We start from the raw sequence: 23,223 nt of genomic DNA, 5'->3' as shown, positions 1-23,223 counted from the left end.
AGGAAGCTGCAGCTCATTAAGGGCTTCTGTCCATGCCGTATGTGTCTTTATACACACAGCATATTGGTGGTGGTCAGCAGAAAGGGCTGGGCCAATAGTCAAGCTGCTTCCTAGACACTCCCTGTGGACATTTGCTCATGTGGAAGACCTTTGAGGGACCACCCTGAATGCTCTCAATGGATCAGAACTTCTCTATCTATTCTATCACCAATACTGAATGGTGGCTGCTGTTTACCAGCTCCATCTGGTATGTAGGCTGAGACCCTACCTGCCTGCAGACTGTCTCGCCAGAGTGGTGCATGCTCTGGTTATCTCCCGCTTGGACTGTTGCAATGCGCTCTACGTGGGGCTACCTTTGAAGGTGACCCGGAAACTACAACTAATCCAGAATGCGGCAGCTAGACTGGTGACTGGGAGCGGCCGCCGAGACCATATAACACCGGTCTTGAAAGACCTACATTGGCTCCCAGTATGTTTCCGAGCACAATTCAAAGTGTTGGTGCTGACCTTTAAAGCCCTAAACGGCCTCGGTCCAGTATACCTGAAGGAGCGTCTCCACCTCCATCGTTCTACCCGGACACCGAGGTCCAGCTCCGAGGGCCTTCTGGCGGTTCCCTCACTGCGAGAAGCCAAGTTACAGGGAACCAGGCAGAGGGCCTTCTCAGTAGTGGCACCCGCCCTGTGGAACGCCCTCCCATCAGATGTCAAAGCGGTAAACAACTACCTGACATTCAGAAGACATCTTAAGGCAGCCCTGTTCAGGGAAGTTTTTAATATGTGACATTTTAGTGTATTTTTCATCTTTGTTGGAAGCCACCCAGAGTGGCTGGGGAAACCCAGCCAGATGGGCGGGGTACAAATAATAAATTATTATTATTATTATTATTATTATTATTATTATTATTATTATTATTATTACTGCTGCTCACTCCGGTATTCAAGGAAAGAGCCATAGCTCAGAGGTAGAGCATCCACTTTGCATGCAGAAGATCTCAGGTTCCATCTCCGGCATTAGGGATGGGAGAGACCCTCACCTGGAGTCCTGGAGAAGCACTGCCAATCATTGAAGACAATTACGGCACTAGGTGGGCCACTTTTCCGATTTCCTAGTTCCTAGTCTGAAATTCTGTGCTCCAATCAGCTAAAGTAGACCCCTCACAGTCTGGTATCAGAATCAGCCTTTCTTGTCTTCTAGTGCCAACATAAAATAAATGTAGCAGGGTAGATACCGCAGTCACAAAGATGGCTTTCCCAGGGTGAGGCTCATCCATTGATGAAACAGGTGTGCTGATCTCTGCAATTTACCCAAATGCGGTAAACTCAGCTGCGTAATTTGTGGTAGGCCTTTAAAACTGGGGTGGGGGTGGTTTTTGTTTGTTATTATGGTATGTGTTTTTGTGTTTTTATACAGTGGTACCTCAGGTTAAGAACTTAATTCATTCTGGAGGTCCATTCTTAACCTGAAACTGTTCTTAACCTGAAGCACCACTTTAGCTAATGGGGCATCCCGCTGCCACCGCGCAGCCAGGGCACGATTTCTGTTCTCATCCTGAAGCAAAGTTCTTAACCCGAGGTAATATTTCTATGGGTTAGCGGAGTCTGTAACCTGAAGCATCTGTAACCTGAAGCGTCTGTAACCCGAGGTACCAATGTATTGCAAAACACAATATACACAGTGTTGCCCTGTGATCTTTGGGTGAAATTTAATTAAGGATAATAGTAGTAGTAGTAGTAAGTGGTATTGACTGGTCACACTGAAAACTATACAATTATTCCTAAGGTATTTTTTCACAATTCTGCTGAAGCTGGGAAGCAACACTGCAAATAAATTGGCTTAAATGACAGTATTCTTTACTGAACTGTATTCTTTTCAGTATTATTTACTGAATTTCTATCCCAGGATCTCGAAGGAACCCAGGATCCAAGTGTGCAATGTATTTATAAATATTTACTTTTTCAGCATGTACTGTCTGACTCCTGTGGAGACGGGTGACTTGGGCCCATTCTGAACCAGCTGAAATGCAACTCTTTCAGGAGTCCAGCACTGAAGTTTGAGCAACTAGGAAGGCTCAGGGACCATCACTGAAATCAGTCGATTTGGATGCCCGGGAAATATTAATGGCTTCCTGCTACCAACCATAAGGGGAAAGACTCAACGAAGGTGTTGCATGCATATGATGAGTTCCACTCATGTAACGGAATGAGGTCCCCCTGTACGCCCTAAATCTGCTCTGGGGAGTTGGGGGAATCCCCAGAACAGGTTTATTATTATTTTTCAAATACTTTTTATTGCTTTTTTGTAACAACAACAAATAAAACAAATACTCTTACATTCAAAAAATTGTATGTCTTCTTATTTACCCTGCGCCTTATTGCGCCCGGACTTCCTTCCATCCCTTCAATGGTTTTCATATCTCAAATCTTTTCTTACAGTTTCTTATTTACACTCCGTCCACATCACAAGATTTACATTAATCCTGCTACAGTTTTTAAATTCTTACAATTACTCCGTGTATATTCAACAAATTTACTCCAATCCTTTTCGACTTTACTTCTTTTCTTTTCGTTCTTTTCGTTCTGAATCTTATAAGTCAATTTCGCCAATTCTATGTATTCAAACATTTTTGTCTGCCACTCCATTAAAGTTGGGATTTCCATTTCTGAGCCACTAAAATTCTAGCAGCAGTCGTTGCGTACATGAAGAGTTTGTAATCTTCCTTTTTTAATTCATCCCCTGTTATCCCTAGCAAAAATGCTTCTGGTTTCTTTGGGAAAGTGTATTTAAATAGTTATCATATCTTTATTTATTGCATTAGCCGTGTGGCCATAGCATAATATACATTGAGATAACAACATAAAATAGGGGTGGGGAGGTAAAGGTAGATATCGTCCTGGGCGATTACTTTAACAAACAAACAAACAAAAACAACTGTTGAGGCTGGAGGAGGACCGTTAAAGGGTCCTTCAGCTCCTCAGATATGTCCTAGTTCGATTGTCCTTGTATAATAAGGCTACTTGGGACTTCGTTCGGTTGTGCGGCGTATCGACTGCAGCTGTGGTGTTAAAGAAGACGTTGGTGCCGCTTTCCTCTTCATCACACTAAGCAGGAAGTTTGCTGTCATCTCGGTAATCCAACAATCAGAATCCTGCAGAAAGAGGGACACTATCCAAGGCTGGATTGGGAGATGAAGCTTATTCACTAGGGGGGTTAAAAACCGAGATCTTTCATCTGTCCAGTTGGGACAGAAGAACATTACATGGTCCATAGTCTCCGTGTCATTACAAGAGCATGTTCTATTTGCAATGGGAACTCTGGAATAACGACCCGACAGAACTGCTGTAGGAAAACAGTTGAGACGGGCACAGGTAAAGGCCCTACGCTTAGCCTCCGAAGAAATTGTGAAGCAGTATAGAGGGATCCCTTCAGGGGGTGGAATAGCTAGGGCTAGGCCTGAACACGGTCCTCTTGCATAAATCAAGTTGCTGTAGTTTCTTTTTAATTAGCGGTAGGGCCGCCGGGCTGATACACTCTAAGTTAAGGACAGTTTTACAGTTCAAATTGAGAAGAGAGCGGAATTTGAGGTTAATTGTAGTTTTCCAAGGAGAATTGTGAATATCTCTTAGGATCAAATTGGAAAAACCACCTCTAATTCAAGCATCCGATGTTAGTAGGTGGAAGCTGTAGGAAATGGCTCGGCTCCATGCTCGTTTAACAATTGAGGACTGGGCGAACTCGAGTCGTAGGGCTGCACCTGAGACACATCTCGGGACGCCGGAAAGAGATCTCAGAAACATATGAAGTGGGCGATCCAAGTTACCTGATATTGCTGTAGTCCATACTTCGCATCCATATAATAATTTTGGGACAACTTTGGCATTAAATATTTGAATTGCTGCTGGAAGGTGTTTGCCGCCCTTCTGGTGGTAAAATCGGACAATGGCGTTAGAGGTCGTGGTTGCAGCAAGAAAAGCAGATTGTAGATGGGTGGTCCAGGAGAGATTATAAGTGAATATTACGCCTAGATATTTAAAGGCTTTTACCTTTTCTAAGTAGCCACCTGTGATCTTAAGCGGCTCCAATTTGAGTTTTTAAATAGTTTTTTTCATTTCGTTATACATCATGTCCCAATATTTTTTCACAAGTCCACCACATGTGAAAAAATTCACCATCTTTTGTTTGACATTTCCAACACAATTTATTACTTACTCTATACATTTTTGCTAGTCCCCAGAACAGGTTTAGAGGGTCCACAGGGGAAGGAGAGGGGAAAGGTCCCACTGGGCATGCTCCACTAAGCACTATGCTGAATTTCACTCACAGTCTCTGCCTGCTGGGCCACTTTGGCTTCAGCTGCGTGATAGTATTCTCAGATGCGGATTGGGCGCGAGAGAATATTGAACAGTGATTCTGTTAGGTAACGATGGATGAACTTTAGCAAGAGGAGGGGAGAAGTACTTACATACTGGGACTTGTCCGGGGCTGGAGCCGGTATGATATTTTGCAGGTCACCCATGAGCAGCGAGTCAAGCTCTTTGACTCCGATATGAGCATGAACTACACTGTCTTTTATAAATATGCTGGTACCTCTGAGCATAAAAGAGACAAACAGATGCAGGTGTATATAATTCCGGGTGCAGTGAAGTCTCCTGTGTGCAAGGGGGGGAAACCTAATTAAAGGGAGCATAAGAACTCAGAAAGAGCCCTGCTGAATCAGACCCAGTTCTGCACTCTTGAAAAGCTCTTGAATTTACCGCGTCAGAAAAGGAAACCTCCAGTTGTTTCAAGAGCATCACTGGCGGCAGATATCAGGTGGGCATGTTGCCTGAACAGCAGGTTACAATGGTCTACCAATTGCGCAGGTAAGCATTCTAAAACGTGACAGCGATAGGATGGTTTCATTTGTGAAATAAGCGCAGGCCCTTAAGGAGGCATCGCTGCATGTTAAACATAGCTCCAGTGTATTATGTTCCCTTCAAGTATCATAACAAAGAGAGAGGCAAACTAAACATTGCATGCAAATGAGTGAAAAGGGGTTCAAACAGTTTTAAAAAAAATGAGAAAGAACTTGGGATGCTAACATTTTTAGTAGAGAAGCAGCTCTGTGTGAACTACTTAATCCTTTCCCCACCGGTTGTTTTTCTGCTCAGAATTAAGTCCTCCAGCATCTTTCCCCCACTGGGATTCTAGATGTGTATCTGCCATCATAAATATAGATGCAGCCAGCAGGGGAAAAATTAATCATTTTTCTCCATGCCCTTTCTTGGCTCAAATCTCAGCCTGCTGAGGCAGCTTTTAATGTAATACATATATAAAGGCCTGGCCTTTGTTACTCACAATTGTGTACAATGTTCAGTTTCCCCAATGATATTGACTGGATTCAGGTGTTCAGCCCATGAAAGCCACTCCATTTTATACTGCAATTAAATTTATCCACTTGTCATTGTGAGGGAAAGAATGTGAGTGGCAAGGGAGGGGTGGTCATCGTAGAAATTGCAGACATTATGTCATCTTAAAGTAAAGGTAAAGGGACCCCTGACCATTAGGTCCAGTCGTGACCGACTCTGGGGTTGCAGCGCTCATCTCGCTTTATTGGCCGAGGGAGCCAGCGTACAGCTTCCGGGTCATGTGGCCAGCATGACTAAGCCACTTCTGGTGAACCAGAGCAGTGCACGGAAACGCCGTTTACCTTCCCACCGTAGTGGTACCTATTTATCTACTTGCACTTTGACGTGCTTTCGAACTGCTAGGGTGGCAGGAGAGGGACCAAGCAATGGGAGCTCACTCCATCACAGGGATTCGAACCGCCAACCTTCTGATCGGCAAGTCCTAGGCTCTGTGGTTTAACCCACAGTGCCACCCATGTCCCTTATGTCATCTTAGGACTGGCTAAAAGGTTTAAGAGAGGACGGACAGATTCTAGAGGTGTGATTTACTCACCTGAAGTAGCCCATGATGAAGATTGCCACAGCCAGAGAGCAGAACGAGATGGAATACCCAACGGTGTACATGACATAGAGGCGTTCAAAGAATTCCCTCTGGAGGAAACAGAAGATGTTCCAGGATTTTCTCCTTCAGCGCACAATTGAGAAGTTCTAAAATACATCCTTTAAGAGAATCCAGTCTGGAGCTCAACTGTTGTCATTTACAGACCAACACAATCCTATTCTGCATGGAGGTAAAGCCAGGATTGTACCTGCAACCCCATTGTGTTACCCATTCTGGGAAGGTATGCTCCAATCCGTACGGCTGTTGTATGATGCTAAATACTTTCTATGCATTGTTTTGGGGTGACCAACATTTCTTCTGAGTGCCCCCTCCCTCACGGTGGTGTTGGAGATTTGCCATGTCCTGGAGAATGACTGAAAGGTGACGTTTTTCAAGTCATTGTAGTTTCTGGGACAGTTTACAATATTGAATCGTTATCAAGATGTATGCACCTTCTCCTTATAGTGCAATCTAATTACAAGAATTAAGACTAAAATAGACTGAGCTCTTCCCACCCTCTAATTTATGGATTAAAGGGATCCCTGACCGTTAGGTCCAGTCACGGACGTCTCTGGGGTTGCGGCGCTCATTTCGCTTTACTGGCCGAGGGAGCAGACGTTTGTCCGCAGACAGTTTTCCCGGGTTATGTGGCCAGCATGACTAAGCTGCTTCTGGCAAACCAGAGCAGCGCATGGAAACGCCGTTTACCTTCCCGCCGGAGCGGTACCTATTTATCTACTTGCACTTTGTGCTTTCGAACTGCTAGCTTGGCAGGAGCTGGGACCGAGCAACAGGAGCTCACCCTGTCGCGGGGATTCGAACCACTGACCTTCTGATTGGCAAGCCCTAGGCTCTGTGGTTTAACCCACAGCGCCACCCACGTCCCTTAAAATTATGGATTAATTAGTAATAAAAGCCAGTTAGGTTCCCCAACACTCTCAGCACTAAAACACCCTCAAGCACCCACAGCTTTTCAACTCTGCTTCTTTGCTGGAGGAAGAGCATGTACCTTTCCAGGGATATTTTCTGCTTGCAGGAAGTCAAAACATTCTGAATAATTAGACCATGTCCGGTTCAAACTTTGCACAGAGACCCACGTTCCATTTGAGCTACAGTGTCGGAAAGCCAGGCCTGCAAGAGAGAAGAGGCGCTCCCATGAGAAGCTTCTCCCCAGCTAGGTTTTGTGTAAGATAAAATCCAACGTGAAGCATGTTGCTGGTACCTTTGTGATTGAAGTCATATACATATGGAGGGCACGGGACAGCTAATGTTTTCCCCACAGACCCCCTGGGCCAGCAGATCAGACCATCCCATTCTGGGAAGCAGTTGCCTTCTGTAGGGGGAAAGCAGAAATAAGCTGCAAATGAAGAACATGAGGAAAAGCAGGAAAGAGCACAGTGTGTGATCCTCGGGGGGGGGGGGGGGTTTAATGCTTTCAAAATTACTTCCCTCCAAATGAGGCAAGAACAGAGCATTTTCTGCCTAAATGGAAGCTAAAAATATTCTCCAATTTGTGTCAGAATCAATGTGAGCATTCAAGCAGCTCCGATTTACAAAGAAACAACTTTTCATATTTCATGCAGTTACAACAGCACATATCTTTGGGTCATCTTATTTTGTTCTATGGCAATTTAACAACTGGTCCCTGGATCCTGCAATTATCATCTGAGGCAGCAACACAAGAATGGGCCTTTTCTGTGGTGGCTCCCCACTAGAGGAACGCTCTCTCCAGGGAGGCTTGTCTGGCACCTTCATTGCATATTTTTCAGCACCAGGCGAAAGCACTTTGGCTAATTAAACAATCAATGGCCTTTTAAACTGGGGGAGTTGCTGTTGTGTGTTTCTATGTTATGTATTTTTGTGTTTTTATATTGTAAACCTCCTTGTGATCCTTGGATGAAGGATGGTAAAGCAATTCCAATAATTAACAAACAAACAAATAAATTAGTCAGAGTGAACACAAATTCCAAGAATGGTCTCAAATGCTTCTAGGTTGATACTGCCCCCAAGAAAATTGCTGTTTCCGAATCAACCCTGGCGATCAATGGGGTGACAGATGTCGCAGCCAGATCGCCCTCACATCCAGCTAAATACAGTTACAAACCTAGAAGTGGATGGAAAGAATATATCTAAACCCAACGAGATTAGAAACTGTTTCCTGAGTTATTTTAAAAAATTATACTCACAAGGATCGCAGAAGGAAGAGGATATAGATGAATTCCTTAAAAAACATGGATTACAAAAAATCTCTTATCAAAGTAAGGTGGATCTAAATCAGAGAATAACAGAACAAGAGATAGAGGGTGCCATTCAGAACATGGAACTAGGCAAATCTCCAGGACCGGATGGACTGACTCCCAGATACTATAAAGCTTTAAAGGAGTGGTTGGTACAACCGTTAAAGGAAGTCTGTAACGAGATTTTAGAGGGGGAAAGGGCGCCAGAATCGTGGAAAGAAGCTTATATTACACTCATAGCAAAGACAGAGACTGAAAAGACTCAGCTTAAGAACTACCGCCCAATATCATTACCTAATGTGGATTACAAAATTTTTGCAGACATTTTGGCAAAAAGACTGAAAAGAGTGTTGATGGAGAAGATTCATAAGGACCAAGCAGGCTTTCTCCCAAAAAGGCATTTATCAGATAACGTGAGGAACATAATAGACATTTTGGAACTATTGGAGGTCAATATAAACACTAAAGCAGTGCTGATGTCTGTGGACGCGGAGAAAGCCTTTGACAATATTTCTTGGAGTTTTATGAAAAAGAATCTTCATGGGATGGGGGTAGGCCAAGGATTTGAGAATGGTATGGGTGCGATATATTCTGAACAAAAAGCTAAGTTGATTGTAAATAATGTGATAACTGAAGAATTTAAGATAGAAAAAGGGACACGACAGGGGTGCCCAATTTCCCCATTACTTTTTATCTCGGTTCTGGAGGTGTTGCTAAATATGATTAGAGATGACCAGCAGGTTAAAGGTGTACAGGTCGGAGCAAAACATTACAAGTTAAGAGCCTTTGCAGACGATTTGGTACTTACTTTACAAGAGCCAGATACTAGTACAAAAAGGGTATTGGAGATAATTCAAGAATTTGGTCAGGTGGCTGGATTCAAATTGAACAAACAAAAGACTAAAGTGTTGGAAAAAAATTTAACAGTCATGGAGAGGGAGAAATTCCAGAATGAAACAGGTTTGACAGTGGTTAAGAAGGTGAAATACCTAGGGGTTCATCTGACATCTAAAAATCTGAACTTGTATAAAGACAATTATGAAAAATGTTGGTCAGAAATCAAAAAAGATCTAGAAATATGGTCAAATTTGAAATTGTCAATGTTAGGCCGAATTGCAGTTATTAAGATGAATGTATTGCCCAGAATGTTATTTTTGTTTCAAACTTTGCAGATTCTTGACAAGATGGACTGTTTCAAGAGGTGTCAGAAAGATATTTCAAAATTTGTTTGGCAGGGCAAAAAGCCCAGAATAAAATTTAAAATATTAACGGATGCAAAGGAAAGAGGGGGTTTTGCCCTGCCGGACTTAAAATTGTACTATGAATCAGCAGCATTCTGCTGGTTGAAAGAGTGGATGCTCCTCGAGAATACAGATATCTTGGATTTAGAAGGTTTTAATAATGCATTTGGTTGGCATGCATATTTATGGTATGATAAAATTAAAGTGCATAGGGCCTTTAAAAATCATATTGTCAGAAAAGCATTGTATAATGTCTGGATAAGATATAAAGATCTGTTGGAAAACAAAACCCCTAGATGGTTGTCACCCTTGGAGGCTAAGGCATTGAAAAAGCTCAATATGGAGGCCGAATGGCCAAAGTATTGGGAAATCTTGGAACAAGATGGAGATAAATTGAAGTTACAGAGTCATGAGAAATTGAAACCCAAAGTACGAGATTGGCTCCATTATTACCAAATAATGGAGGTGTATAAACAAGATAGGAAAATTGGCTTTCAGGTGGAGAAATCAAAATTAGAAACTGAACTGTTAGAACCCAATACTAAAAATTTGTCAAGAATGTATAATTTGCTGCTGAAATGGAATACACAAGATGAAACAGTTAAATCAGCTATGATTAAGTGGGCACAGGACATTGGTCATAACATTATGTTTGCTGACTGGGAATGGTTGTGGAACACCGGTATAAAATTTACGGCATGTAATGCCTTAAAGGAAAATATTATGAAAATGATTTACAGGTGGTACATGACCCCAGTCAAGCTAGCAAAAATTTATCATGTGCCTGACAATAAATGCTGGAAATGCAAAGAAACTGAAGGTACTTTCTACCACCTTTGGTGGACATGCCCAAAGATTAAGGCTTTCTGGGAAATGATATATAATGAAATGAAAAAGGTACTTAAATGTACCTTTCCTAAGAAACCAGAGGCATTTCTCTTGGGCATGGTCGGCCAACTGGTGTTGAAGAAAGACAGAACTTTTTTCCTGTATGCTACGACAGCAGCAAGAACACTCATCGCAAAGTATTGGAAGACACAAGATCTACCCACCTTGGAAGAATGGCAGATGAAAGTGATGGACTACATGACACTGGCTGAGATGACTGACAGAATCCGTGATCAGAGGAAAGAGACGGCGGAAGAAGATTGGAAGAAGTTTAAAATCTATCTTAAGAACTATTATAAAATTGATGAATGCTAAAATGTCGAGGTGTTGAGAAAGAAAGGGATTACAGTGACATAAGATTAAGTTGAAGAAAAAATTAAGAGGACACATATTTGATAAAACTATTTAGAAGCTGCTGAAATAACTTTGGAAATTGGGATGCAGAAAGGGGAGGTATGGGGGAGTCCGAGAAACGAGGGTTATGAAAAAAAGGTCATGAAATTATACATGTTCGTTTGTCTTTTTATTTGTTTGTATTGTTTAAAAAAATGCTGTAAAACCAATAAAAAATTTATTAAAAAAAGGAAATTGCTGTTTCCCCTGGAATTAAGTAAGTTGATATGCATTTTCTGTGGACTGAATCAACACCGTTGCCTCAGGATAGTGAACAGAGACCTGGAACAGATTGACTGCCGTTTTGCATTTTCTTAACAAAAGCCTCAGCGAAGAGAAATATAAAACAGTTTCAAGATATAGATAAGAAAAATATATATTCTGCAGACACTCTCTCTCTCTCTCTCTCTCTCTCTCTCTCTCTCTCTCTCTCTCTTCATGCTTCCCTCTGTTTCTTCTGCCAAATATTCCCCCCAATTGATTCTCACTCTTTCCATTTCTTCCAACTGTTAAGCTGATGCTCCTTCCCTCTATTCCTCTAGCTTCACTTTATCAAGTCTTTGCCCAGTTGTTAGACAATGAAGTTGCTGATTGCTCTTCTGTCCCTGTCTCCCAGCCCGCGTTACTCTGAACACCTTCCTCCTCCTCTTCCCTCTGTTATCATTATTTCTTGCACTCTAATGGTAATCGAAGCTATAATGGTATTTTCCCAATCAACCTTAAATCTGCTTTAGAGTTTCTTCCTTTTAGGGAGGGGAAAAGCTCTTAAAGCTTGTTTTGGCTAACTATCATCTCCCATTTCCTTTATTTTAATTTGAAAATGTAGTTTTATCTTGGTGTTTGGAATTTATTATTATTTCACAGTGCAGTCCTGTGTGTGTCTACACAGAACTACACTCTGCTATATTCATTGGGGTTCGCTCCCAGTTTGCACAGGAATGTAGTCTTACTCTCAGGTCCTATTTATGTATGCGACGACAGCGGCAAGAATGTTATATGCCCAGGGATGGAAGGAGAAAGAACCACATCGAAATAAGAATGGATATTGAAACTGATGAACTATGCCGAAATGGCGAAATTGACTGGGAAGATTAGACACCAAGAGGACAATAAATTTAGAAATGAATGGATTAACTTTATAGAATATATGAAGGAGCATTGTAAACATTTAAAAACGTTAGCAGGATTGGATTAGCACTTGTAATATATTCTGATAAAGGGTATTGAAAAAGGAGATTTAATAGATTGGATAAAAGTATTTAGTCGCAGAAAAGAGAAGAGACGATTATTGGAAACTGGGGAGAGGAGTGGGGGGAAGACTGGGGGTCGGAAGAACCTCTATAAAGATATTGAATTTGTTATGGATGAATGCAAATAATACTGTATGCTAAAAATTTCTGAAATAATATAAAAATAAAATAAAAAGGAATGTAGTTTTACTCTCTTTTGATCTTCATTGGATTGAAGGTGATTGGGGGGGAAGCACCTCAAACTGCAGTTTTTGTCAAGAAACGATAGGCATGTTGTGGCTAACATGGTGTGAATGAGGCTTTGGAAACTAGCAGTGGGAGCACATTGGATGCAGAGTAAGCAAGAATGTGAACAAGACCTTAGAAATGCTGCCTGGAACGGGACGGGAAAAGAAAACAAGTTATTTAGAAACGCCACCTCCTTCTTCCTGTAGCAGAGACGTGATATTTAGTTCGCACTGAAGTTTGGCCTCCAGGAGAAGATAAATCTGGTCCTCCATTGTAACGGTGTCATCGAAATCATCCTGTCAAACACAAACCCAGGCAGAAATAAGGTTGGTGAAGAAGGATCTTCTTTTAGGAGAGAAAAGAAGGTAAACAACCAAAGCTTTCATATTTCATCGTGGCTGCACTTTCATTCTGAAGTATTTGACACATTTTAAAGTAATAAATACCCAGAGCTTTGGCCGTGGTTAAGACACCAGGACTTTACATAACCTGATCTGCCTTTGATTGTGTCACCTCAGGTTTCCTAGTAACAGTTCCCAAACTTATGAAGAGGCAGACATTTCAGCTTGTTCCAGCAGAGGCAGTTACTTAAGAATCTGCTTCATGTGCTTTCTGCTCTGCAACATCAAAGCAGTTCCAGATCTACACAGTGCCAGATCCCAGTACGTTTCCGAGCACGATTCAAAGTGCTGGTGCTGACCTTTAAAGCCCTAAACGGCCTCGGTCCAGTATACCTGAAGGAGCGTCTCCACCTCCATCGTTCAGCCCGGACGCTGAGATCCAGCGCCGAGGGCCTTCTGGCGGTTCCCTCATTGCGAGAAGTGAGGCTACAGGGAACCAGGCAGAGGACCTTCTCGGTAGTGGCGTCTGCCCTGTGGAACGCCCTCCCATCAGATGTCAAGGAAATAAACAACTATCTGACATTCAGAAGACATCTTAAGGCAGCCCTGTTCAGGGAAGTTTTTAATATGTAACACTGTACTGTTTTTAACACTGATTGGGAGCCGCCCAGAGTGGCTGGGGAAACTCAGCCAGATGGGCGGGGTATAAATAATAAATAATAATAATAATGTTATTATTATTATTATTTTGCTATAGTAGGCAAAGGCCTGCAGTGACAACTCCCTCTCTTACAGGTCTGTGTGCCCCTACACTGCCCCCCCCAATCTGCCAATTGGGACACAGCAAGCCCGGGGTGGTGGGGGTCCTTGTCATCTGGGCAGTCAAGGACCTCCACTCTCATTGCCCAGACTTGCGCCCCGGGGAGGTCACTTTGATTTGACTTCCCGCCACCCATGCCCGCTCACCATGGCCCTGAGCTGTTCTGCCACCTTCGCCAGGGAGGGGTGGGAATCCCCGTGGAAGGCAGCGCCTGCATGGGGGCACCTGGTTGTGCCCCTCAGAATTTGGTATCCAGGGCCAGGACCCCCCCCCCAGCCCCCTGCTAAGCTACTGCTCAACAAATGTTACTATTGCTAAATGGGAAGAAGCGGAAGGATTCTTATTGAAAAAAAGACTTCTTGTTTTGGATAATGAACAGAGATGCCTGCCTGACCCTCCGCTTAAAGGGTAAAGGGAGCCCTGCCCCTTAGGTCCAGTCGTGGCCGACTCTGGGGTTGCGGCGCTCATCTCACTTTATTGGCCGAGGGAGCCGGAGTACAGCTTCCGGGTCATGTGGCCAGCAGGACTAAGCCACTTCTGGTGAACCAGAGCAGCGCACGGAAACGCCGTTTACCTTCCCGCCGGAACGGTACCTATTTATCTACTTGCACTTTGATGCGCTTTCGAACTGCTAGGTTGGCAGGAGCCGGGACCGAGCAACAGGAGCTTTTCCCGTTGTGGGGATTTGAACCGCCGACCTTCTGATTGGCAAGTCCTAGGCTCTGTGATTTAACCCACAGCGCCACTCACATCCCCGACCCTCCACTTACAGTACTGCAATGAGGACAGCAAGGTGGATCTGAGCTTTCTGAAGCAGTGGGGAGAAGACCCTTCACTTTGAAGAAACTTGGTAGTGGTAGATTATTATTGCAGTTTATTTTGAGCTAATCCTAGGAGGAGATGGAAGACGCTTTTGAATGTAAAAAGGGCATTCCCACCAGCCTTTCATTTTGGCATGGACAGGTTAGCCTTTGGAGACTTCCACAGGCAATATACCATTATCAAGTCATTATGGAAAGGGCAGTTTCCTTCTGACAGCAAGCAGAAAACACAACACCTTCCTTCAAAACTGCCTGTGAGATCATGTTTCCACATCAACCCCCCCCCCCCCGGCTTTCTATTCTAGATTTAGGCTTCATCCTCATTGGGGATGGATGAGTCAGCCGACTGCCAGATTGTAATTATTGAAAGGTTTGGGCAACTGTTTCCCTTCCTGAATTTACAGGTCATGGTTGGACTGCCCACAAACGCTGCAGGGGCCCTCTTAATATAAACAATGCTTCTAAAATATTTGTTGGAGAAAGTCTCTTAATGGAGTCAGGCTTCCTGGTTTCTTAAGTCCCAGGGAAAACGAACTGCTTGACCTCCTGCTTGCCAGCCTGGAGCTGCTAGCTGGAAAGCACAATAAGCACTGCGGATCTGCCCAGGCCAACAGAGCTGTCCTCTGATTCCAGCACTGGCAAAAATCAATACTGTATTAAGCAAAGGCTGCCAAGGCATATGTTAAATACTTGCAGACAGCAAGATAAGGCAGAGGAGGAAAAACGGCCCAGAACTGACTCATGTTCCTATGAAATTCTCTTGATTTATAGCACCTGTCACAAAGCAATTTAAATAATGCCACAGAGATAGAGAGATATTTACATGCATGGGGTTGTGAGTTCAGCCACAGTCACTGCAGGGCCTCTGCTAATAAAATATCAAGGGGTGGGGAACTGACTGGAGTGTTAGCTGCATACAAAAAAATGTCGCCTTTGTCTGATGTGAATTAATCTAAAATAACTACCTTGGTTTCACGCTCCATCACTAACCTAGATTAGAACTTTCCATCCCCCTCAAGCATCAACTCACTAATGGGGAAGAAGAGTTTGGATTTGATATCCCGCCTTTCACTCCCTTTAAGGAGTCTCAAAGCAGCTAACATTCTCCTTTCCCTTCCTCCCCCACAACAAACACTCTGTGAGGTGAGTGGGGCTGAGAGACTTCAGAGAAGTGTGACTGGCCCAAGGTCACCCAGCAGCTGCGTGTGGAGGAGCGGAGACGAGAACCCGGTTCCCCAGATTACAAGACTACCGCTCTTAACCACTACACCACACTGGCTCTCTAAGCACCCATTTACAGTGGTACCTCGGGTTAAATACGCTTCAGGTTACATCTGCTTCAGGTTACAGGCTCCACTAACCCAGAAATAGTGCTTCAGGTTAAGAACTTTGCTTCAGGATGAGAACAGAAATTGTGCTCTGGTGGCGTGGAGGCAGTGGGAGGCCCCATTAGCTAAAGTGGTGCTTCAGGTTAAGAACAGTTTCAGGTTAAGAACGGACCTCCGGAACGAATTAAGTACTTAACCCAAGGTACCACTGTATCAGCTAAGTGATTCTGAGTAAGCACTATAAGAGTAAAACACCTTTTACTGCTGGAATGTGCAGCCGGTGAGTTTTACTGTATTCGTGCAACTTGGAAGGAGAAGATAACCACCAGGAAGACTACAGAGTGGCCTCTCATGATGACAAATCAGTGGCGCCTCCCAGCTTGTGTGATACAGTTAAGCACGCTGCTAACTCAGCCACCCAGTTCCCCTAAAGGGAGGCACCACCACTCCTCACCTGGGTGACCAGGAGCCCCTCTTTGTCTAGACCCCTCTGGCCTGCTTCTAATGGGATCAGCATACTAGGAGGTGGAGGGGGGAGAAGTGCAGTATGCTGGACCCCCCCCCAAATGGGGTTGAGCTAGATGATCCTCGTGGTCCCTTCCGACTCTACAATTCCGTGGTTCTACGAGGTGTGGAGGGGACTCCATTTAGACTCCTTTCTTTAGTCATTTAGACTCTAGATATATACTGCTTCAAATGGATGTTTCTAAGGGCTCATCCAAACTTCCTGGACCCACGCCAGCAGCAAAACACACAAGGCGCCTGGCTAATTTCTAACACTGCAGATCAGTGTCCAGCGGTGGACCTCAAATTTCAGCAGCACCCTGCGTGAAGCCAAAATTTGGTGCCCCTCCCTGCCTCTTGCCTTCCATTCTACATAATAGTTGCAGCACCCCAGAGGCTTCACACCCAGTGCGACCAAACCGATCACACTCCCCTAAATCGGCCTCTGCTGTGGCCTTCCTGACATTGTTCCCACTGGTCCCAGCCGGCAGCATCAATAGCTAAGGGTGACAGAAATTCAAGTTTAGCAACATCTGGAGGGACACAAGTTCCCCATGGCTGCATTAAATGCAACTCTGGGTATCTCTCCCCCCTTGACAAATTTCAGTAAGGCTCCTATGGGAGGGGATAGCAATTCATGCTGGTAACTGGACAGGACCCCTAAGTGTCAAATCGGGCATGAGATTTATCCTTCACACACTTGGAACAGCCCCTGGATGGGGCAGGGGAGACTTTCACTGGCAACCATGAATATTCCTGCGTTTGTAGGTTACAAGCTGTTTTCTTAACACGCTTATCAAAAGATGCCTGGCCCACATTCACTTTTTCAGGTATCATAATTTCGAGCAGTGCCTTCAAAACACATCAAAATTTGTTTCATGTGAGTAGTCCACAACATCCAAGCTCCTACGGGAGTCGGAGATGGAGACATCTTGCCTTCAATCTGGCCTCAAAGCCAACAATCCAGTTCAGTGCCAGACAAGCTACAGGTGGGACAGAAAGGGCCAAATTCTAAACCAGCCTCAGTGCAGTATAGAGCTGCCTACATGAACAGCAGCCAAGAATATCTTAAATCTTGCATGGTTCTTTAAATGCTTTTTAAAGGAAAAGAAAATCTCACCTTGAGTGCACATGCAATCCTCTAGAAAAGACTGATTTACACTTAATGGTTAAAAAAAAACAACAGATGGCAAAGTATAGCACAGAATACCAGCCAGCATTCCAGCAAAACAGCAAGTCAAGCTCCCTTTCCGACAGAACCCGGAGCTGAATCACTCTTGGCTCAGAAGACGAGGAGGAGGACTGACAGTAGCAACCGAGAACATCTGGCCAAAACGGGACAAGTCACCGATGCAACAGAAATGAGAATTCCCAGGGAATCTCGCTCAAACTAGCAGAATCCTATTTACCAACAGCATCAGTTTACAAATTTTGCTGCCTGAAAGGGGTTTTTCGGTCCCCCATTCCTTGGCTGAAAATCCGTGTAATGAAAGCTAACATAGCTGTGAGCGCCTCCTGGAGGCGTTTCAAATAACCCACAAACTTTCAACCAGAATACTGATTTGGAAGGATTCCGAGACCCGTTTAAGGATTCAACCGCACAGCAAAACATCGAGAGATGTATTTTCTATGAAACTAATGCTAGGGGTCTAAGCAAGTTCCTATCGCGTTTTCTTATAGCCCCATCCTTGGACGGGATCGAATCCTGCGCTGTCCCAATGCAAAGGTTGGCTTTGCGCGTGGCTCAACTTGAGGATTCGCTTGCAGTGAGTGCCAGACCCCGCTGGAAGTTGCAAACGCTCAATTCGGCAAAGCTCGCTCGGATCTGGAAGGTGGAACTACCCAAACCGTCTCTTCCCACCCGCAGCCGGGCAAGACAGGGCAAGTAATGGGGGAAAGTGCGCAAAGTTGGGAAACCCAGACCTTTGGCTAATGAAGCTTTTAAGCGGTGTGTCGGGTGCGGGGGGTTGTGGTTGTTTTTGTTTGGTGTGTCTTTTTGTGCTTTTATATTGTGAACCGCCCTGTGATCCTCGTGTGGCGGGAGGTGTGGGAAGTTAATAAATAGTAATAGTAGTAATAATGATAGATACCTGTGCCGATGCAGCCATGGCCAGAAAGCAGCCGCTCACCGCCAGGAGTCCCCAGGAGCCTGGCATCCTGCGCGCCACCGGAGAGCAAAGTTGGAGACGCTTCCGGGCTCCGAGCAAAAGTCACGTCGAATAAAAGGAAAGCGCCGAGGAAACCCGATGGCTAAGATGGGGAACCCCGGAGGCAAGTTGCTACAGTGGCGTAGCGTGGGTTGTCAGCACCCGGGGCAAGGCAAGTAATTTGCGCCCCCTAACCCCCAGATGTTGCGCCTGGTGCGGCCGCCCCCCCCCCTGCACCCCCCACGCTACGCCACTGAGTTGCTAGTCCCTCCCAAGGCCGATCCCACGAGCAGGTCTGGGCTTCTTCTGCGGGGAAGAATCGGCGCAGCAAAGAAACGAGACCCTCCGGCTGCGGCTGCTTCGGGTCCTTCCAGTCTTTCTCCTCCGGTCGAAAGAAAAGGCTGCTGCTGCCCAAAGCCTAGCCAAGGGAGACGCACAGGTGCGTTCAAGATGTTGCCCGCAGAGGCGCGCAAGTGCGCTCAGCGCCAGCAACGCGCGTCCGGCAAGCGGGAGGCAGCTGCGGATGCGCGCGTTGCCTCTCCGGCTTTCCCCTTTCCTAGACCGGGGGCGGGAAATCCGGGTTTAGGATCCCCCCGCGGCGGGTTTTCCTCTGCTAGCAATTAACCAGCCTCCCGGGATAAGAAAGGCGGCCCTGTCCGGGATCGGAAAAGCCCTGGCCGAGGAGTGCCGAGTAAACGTAGAAGTCAAGGGATACGACCTAAGAGGATGGTAGGAATAAAATGGGCAGCGCGCACCATGGAGAGGCGCGTAAAGACGCAGTCTCCCCTGCAAGGAGCGCGCTGGATATCACATGGGCAAGGCTGCCTCTCCACCATCCCTTTGGGGGGCACTATGGGGTCGTGGGTCTCTGCGAAGGCGGGCAAAGCTGGAGTGGAGGGTGGGCAACACAGGAGTCCTAGAAAAAGGAACACAGGAGCAAAACAAGTGCAAAATGACTGCGCACTGGGGCAGGGGGAAACCCCAGCTCTGTGTGTGTGTGTGTGTGTGTGTGTGTGTGTGTGTGTGTGTGAGAGAGAGAGAGAGAGAGAGAGAGAGAGAGAGAGAGAGAGAGAGAGAGATAGATTTTGTTTTATGGCAGTGCCGGATTTACCTATAAGTTAAACAAGCTGTAGCTTAGAGCCCCACTCTCCTGGGGGGCCCCCAAAAAAATAAAGGGGGAAAAACTGGATATACATTTCCAAAATGTAAGATAAAATAAATATTACTTTGATAAAATACATATTTTATTATGTGCAAATGGCTTTAGATACCTATCAGGTCCATAAATTACCATATAGCATATATTCAACACAAAAAACAGCGACAATTTGTTGTTGACAAAGGACAGCTGGACATATGAAGGTCCCATTACCTTCAGTTGCTTAGGGCCTCATCAAACCTAAATCTGGCCCTGGTTATGGGGTCAGAAGTGGTTAACTGACCAGGAAAGAGATCTTGCAGTCTTCCTAGATAGCTCAGTTTAAACACGTGGCACCTATGAAAAGGGTAAATTACATATTAATGTAATTTACAGCCAACTTGCTTCTCCAGCATTCATCCTGATGGGCTTGTACAGAGCTTACGTGGTCCAGTCCTTGCTTAACTGGTTCATATGACACTGAGCATTCAGCCGGATTGGGTTGTGAGGTGTTTACGCTTCTTCCTGCTACCCATCACATGCTTTTCAATGCATTTCTTCATTACGTTCCAAACCACAAAAAGTCCAGGAATTTTATTTTTTTATGTTGGGCTTTCAGCACTAGGTCGATAGAACGCTTTGATCCACTTCAAAAGTGCAAACTTTCCAGTATACGCTTGAATCCCTCTTGCAAAATAGTTTACAATCTGGAGTCACCCTAGGAACGGTATTGCCTCACCTCCAGAAGGTATGGTAGAGTTTTAACAGATGCATAGAATGGCAACTAAAATGGAACAAGTCCCTTATGGGAAAATTTAAAAGGGTTTAGAACTTCTTAGTTTGGTGGCATACAAAAGATGAACAAGTTAAATCTGTAATGAAACACTGGGTGAGAGAGATCTGTGGCATTAATATTCAATTTTCAGATTGGGAAAAGTTATGGAAAACTGACTTAAAATTCATGCCTTGTTATACACTGAAAGAAAATTATATGGAAATGATGTACCAGTGGTATTTGACCCCTAGCAAAAAGGGACGCGGGTGGCGCTGTGGTCTAAACCACTGAGCCTTGGGCTTGCCGATCAAAAGGTTGGCAGTTCGAATCCCCGCAATGGGGTGAACTCCCGTTGCTCAGTCCCAGGTCCTACCAACTTAGCAGTTCAAAAGCATGCCAAAAAGTGCAAGTAGATTAATAGGTACCGCTCCGGCAGGAAGGTAAACAGCATTTCCATGCACTGCTCTGGTGTCGGTGTTCTGTTGCACCAGAAGCGGCTTTGTCATGCTGGCCACATGACCCGGAAAAACTGTCTGTGGAGTGGACAAACGCCGGCTCTCTCGGCCTGTAAAGCGAGATGAGCGCTGCAACCCCAGAGTCGTTCGCGATTGGACTTAACTGTAAGGGGTCCCTTTACCTTTACCTTTTAAGCTACCAAAAATGTATAAGAGAAGTACAAATATAAAGAGAAAGGAGGTGCCTTTTATCATATGTGGTGGTCATGTAAGGTAATAAAAGCATTCTGGGAAATGATATATAATGAACTGACAATAATGTTTAAAATAACTTTTGTAAAAAAAACACCAGAACGTTTATTATTAGGAATCATAGGTACCGATATACCAAAGGAACAGAAAAGACTTATGTACGTGACAACAGCCGCATGGATGTTATTAGCCCAGAGATGGAAAGAAGACAAAGTCCCTGTCAGAGAGGAATGGCAAATTAAGCTGTTGGGAGTCCGCCAAAATGGCAAAACTCAGGAAACCAAGACAACAAAAACTTTAAGAATGGGGAAAATTTAAAATTGACCTACGAGACCACTGCAAGCACATAAAAGCATTAGCAGGATTTTAATAACACTTGTAACATAGCCAACACTGTGGTTAATATGAAGAGATACAGTACATGGATTGTGAAATAATATGCAGATGAAGATGTTGACAATTGGACTCATGGAGGGAAGGACCAGGAAGTTGGGAGATTCAGAGAAATCTCAATATAAGGTTATATATTTGGTATTGTTATAACATTTTGTTTGTAAAAAAAAATAAAAATATTTCCAAAAAAAGAGAGAAGTTCTTAGTTTGGGGAAAAAGCAGGGAAGGGCATCATAAAGTCTTAAATTATGTATGGTCTGGAAAAAGGAGAGCTGATAAGTTTTTCTCCCTCATAATATCCCCTGGAGTCATCCAATAAAGATGAATTTTTGGGAGATCCATGGCAGGAAGCGCAGTACATCTCCACACAACACAGTTAAGATGAAATTTGTGACCACAAAGATGTAGCGATGGCTGCCATATTACTTCAAAAGGAGATTAGACAAATCCATGGAGAATAAGACTCTTAATGGCTTCTAGGCATGATGGTTATCACAGAGGGAGACATGGGCCTCTGAATACCTGCTGCCAGGAAGTACAAGGAGGGAGAGTGATATTGCCTAGCCCCCAATTTCCTAGAGGCATCCTTTGGACCACAGTGGGAAACAAGAATGCCAGACTTGATAAGCCTTTCACCTGATCCTGCAAGGCTCTTAATCGTCTCCTACCTCAAGGTAAAATTATATCCCTGCTTCAACTGCAAGCCAACCTCTTAAGATGGAAAGATCATTATAGAGTCACCTAATTAGTGGCATATATTCCAACAGAAGGTTGACTCCTTATTAATGCAAAAGATGAATGTTTAATGCAAAAGTCTCTGCAAACTTCAAAGGTGTCTGTGACATGAATTTCCAGAGGGGGGTCATGCAAAGTTTCCTAGGCTCTGATTTTGACTTTGGAGTGAAGATGGTATATGAGATCAAGCGACATCAGAGGCTTTAGAATACATATATCTGCACATTCTGCTACCGGAAACCTTCCTAATTCAAGTGAAAATAAAGGTCACCCTCAAGCATATTGCTAGGGATGCAGGTGGCACTGTGAGTTAAACCACAGAGCCTAGGACTTGCCTATCAGAAGGTCAGGGTTCGAATCCCCATTGCTCCCGTTGCTTGGTCCCTGCTCCTGCCCACCTAGCAGTTCAAAAGCACATCAAAGTGCAAGTAGATAAATAGGTACCACTCCGGCGGGAAGGTAAATTGCATTTCCGTGCACTGCTGTGGTTCGCCAGAAGCGGCTTAGTCATGCTGGCCACATGACCCGGAAGCTGTACGCCAGCTCCCTCAGCCAGTAAAGCAAGATGAGTGCCACAACCCCAGAGTCGTTCACGACTGGACCTAATGGTCCAACATCTGGAGAGTCAAAGGTTCCCCACAACTGTTTCAAAATCCACATTTAGGAACCCTAGAGCAGTTGTCTGTAAAGAAAACTCCCACTGGCTTTTTGTTCCCAATGTTCCCAATGTTGATGCTATACACACACACACACACACACACACACACACACACACACACGTGATTTTTCATTACAGTCACTAAGACTTAAGATACGTTAAGGACAGAATGGAAAAGTTGAGATTTTGTAATATACAGTGGTACCTCCGGTTATGAACGGGATCCATTCCAGATGCCCAACTGTATCCTGAAATCTTCGATTGTTCTGTGCATGCATGCATGCGGTGCTGTAGAGCGCTTCCGTATGCGCACAGAGCACTTTTGCGTATGCGACAAACCCACTTCTGCACATTTGCAACCCAAACGTCCACTGTAATGGTTAGGGTTTTTAGTGCACACCAAAGAAAAGTAAATTAGAAAGAATCTGCTTATATATTCAATATCCTAGTTTGCAGACATGTGAATGGCTCCAAGTATCAAACGCCCAGCATCAAAGTACAGCTTTTTTCTGGAAATCATGGCTCAGAATTACCTGGCACTTCGACATTTGCACATTGGTGAAGAGCATGCAGCTATGGCAACATCGAATGTCAAGTCCTAAAGCTCAGTGGTGGCTTCTGTCCAGAAGATGA

The 23,223-nt window shown here is 44.5% G+C and overlaps 1 protein-coding gene across 3 annotated transcripts in view; it reads right to left on the bottom strand.

Moving 5' to 3' along the window:
- Positions 1-18,313, bottom strand: part of PTH2R (parathyroid hormone 2 receptor) — a 57,930-nt gene extending 39,617 nt beyond the window's left edge. Inside the window, exons 1-6 of one of the 3 annotated variants that reach the window (XM_081174907.1) lie at positions 18,128-18,313; positions 12,414-12,519; positions 7,209-7,319; positions 6,996-7,117; positions 5,939-6,036; positions 4,461-4,647 (exon numbers count right to left, since the gene is read on the bottom strand). In XM_081174907.1, the coding sequence (XP_081031033.1) occupies positions 4,461-4,647; positions 5,939-6,036; positions 6,996-7,117; positions 7,209-7,319; positions 12,414-12,519; positions 18,128-18,193 (690 nt within the window). In that variant the 5' untranslated portion in view covers positions 18,194-18,313. The remainder of the gene's footprint in view (positions 1-4,460; positions 4,648-5,938; positions 6,037-6,995; positions 7,118-7,208; positions 7,320-12,413; positions 12,520-18,127) is intronic. The other 2 variants (XM_081174908.1, XM_081174909.1) reach the window with 2 other exon arrangements.
- Between the last annotated feature and the right edge of the window lie 4,910 nt (positions 18,314-23,223).

Source organism: Podarcis bocagei, assembly GCF_964188305.1.
Source record: "Podarcis bocagei genome assembly, chromosome: 1".
Lineage (NCBI taxonomy): Eukaryota > Metazoa > Chordata > Lepidosauria > Squamata > Lacertidae > Podarcis > Podarcis bocagei.
Note: the sequence above shows the minus strand (reverse complement) of the source record. Positions and strands in the feature narration are given on the sequence as shown.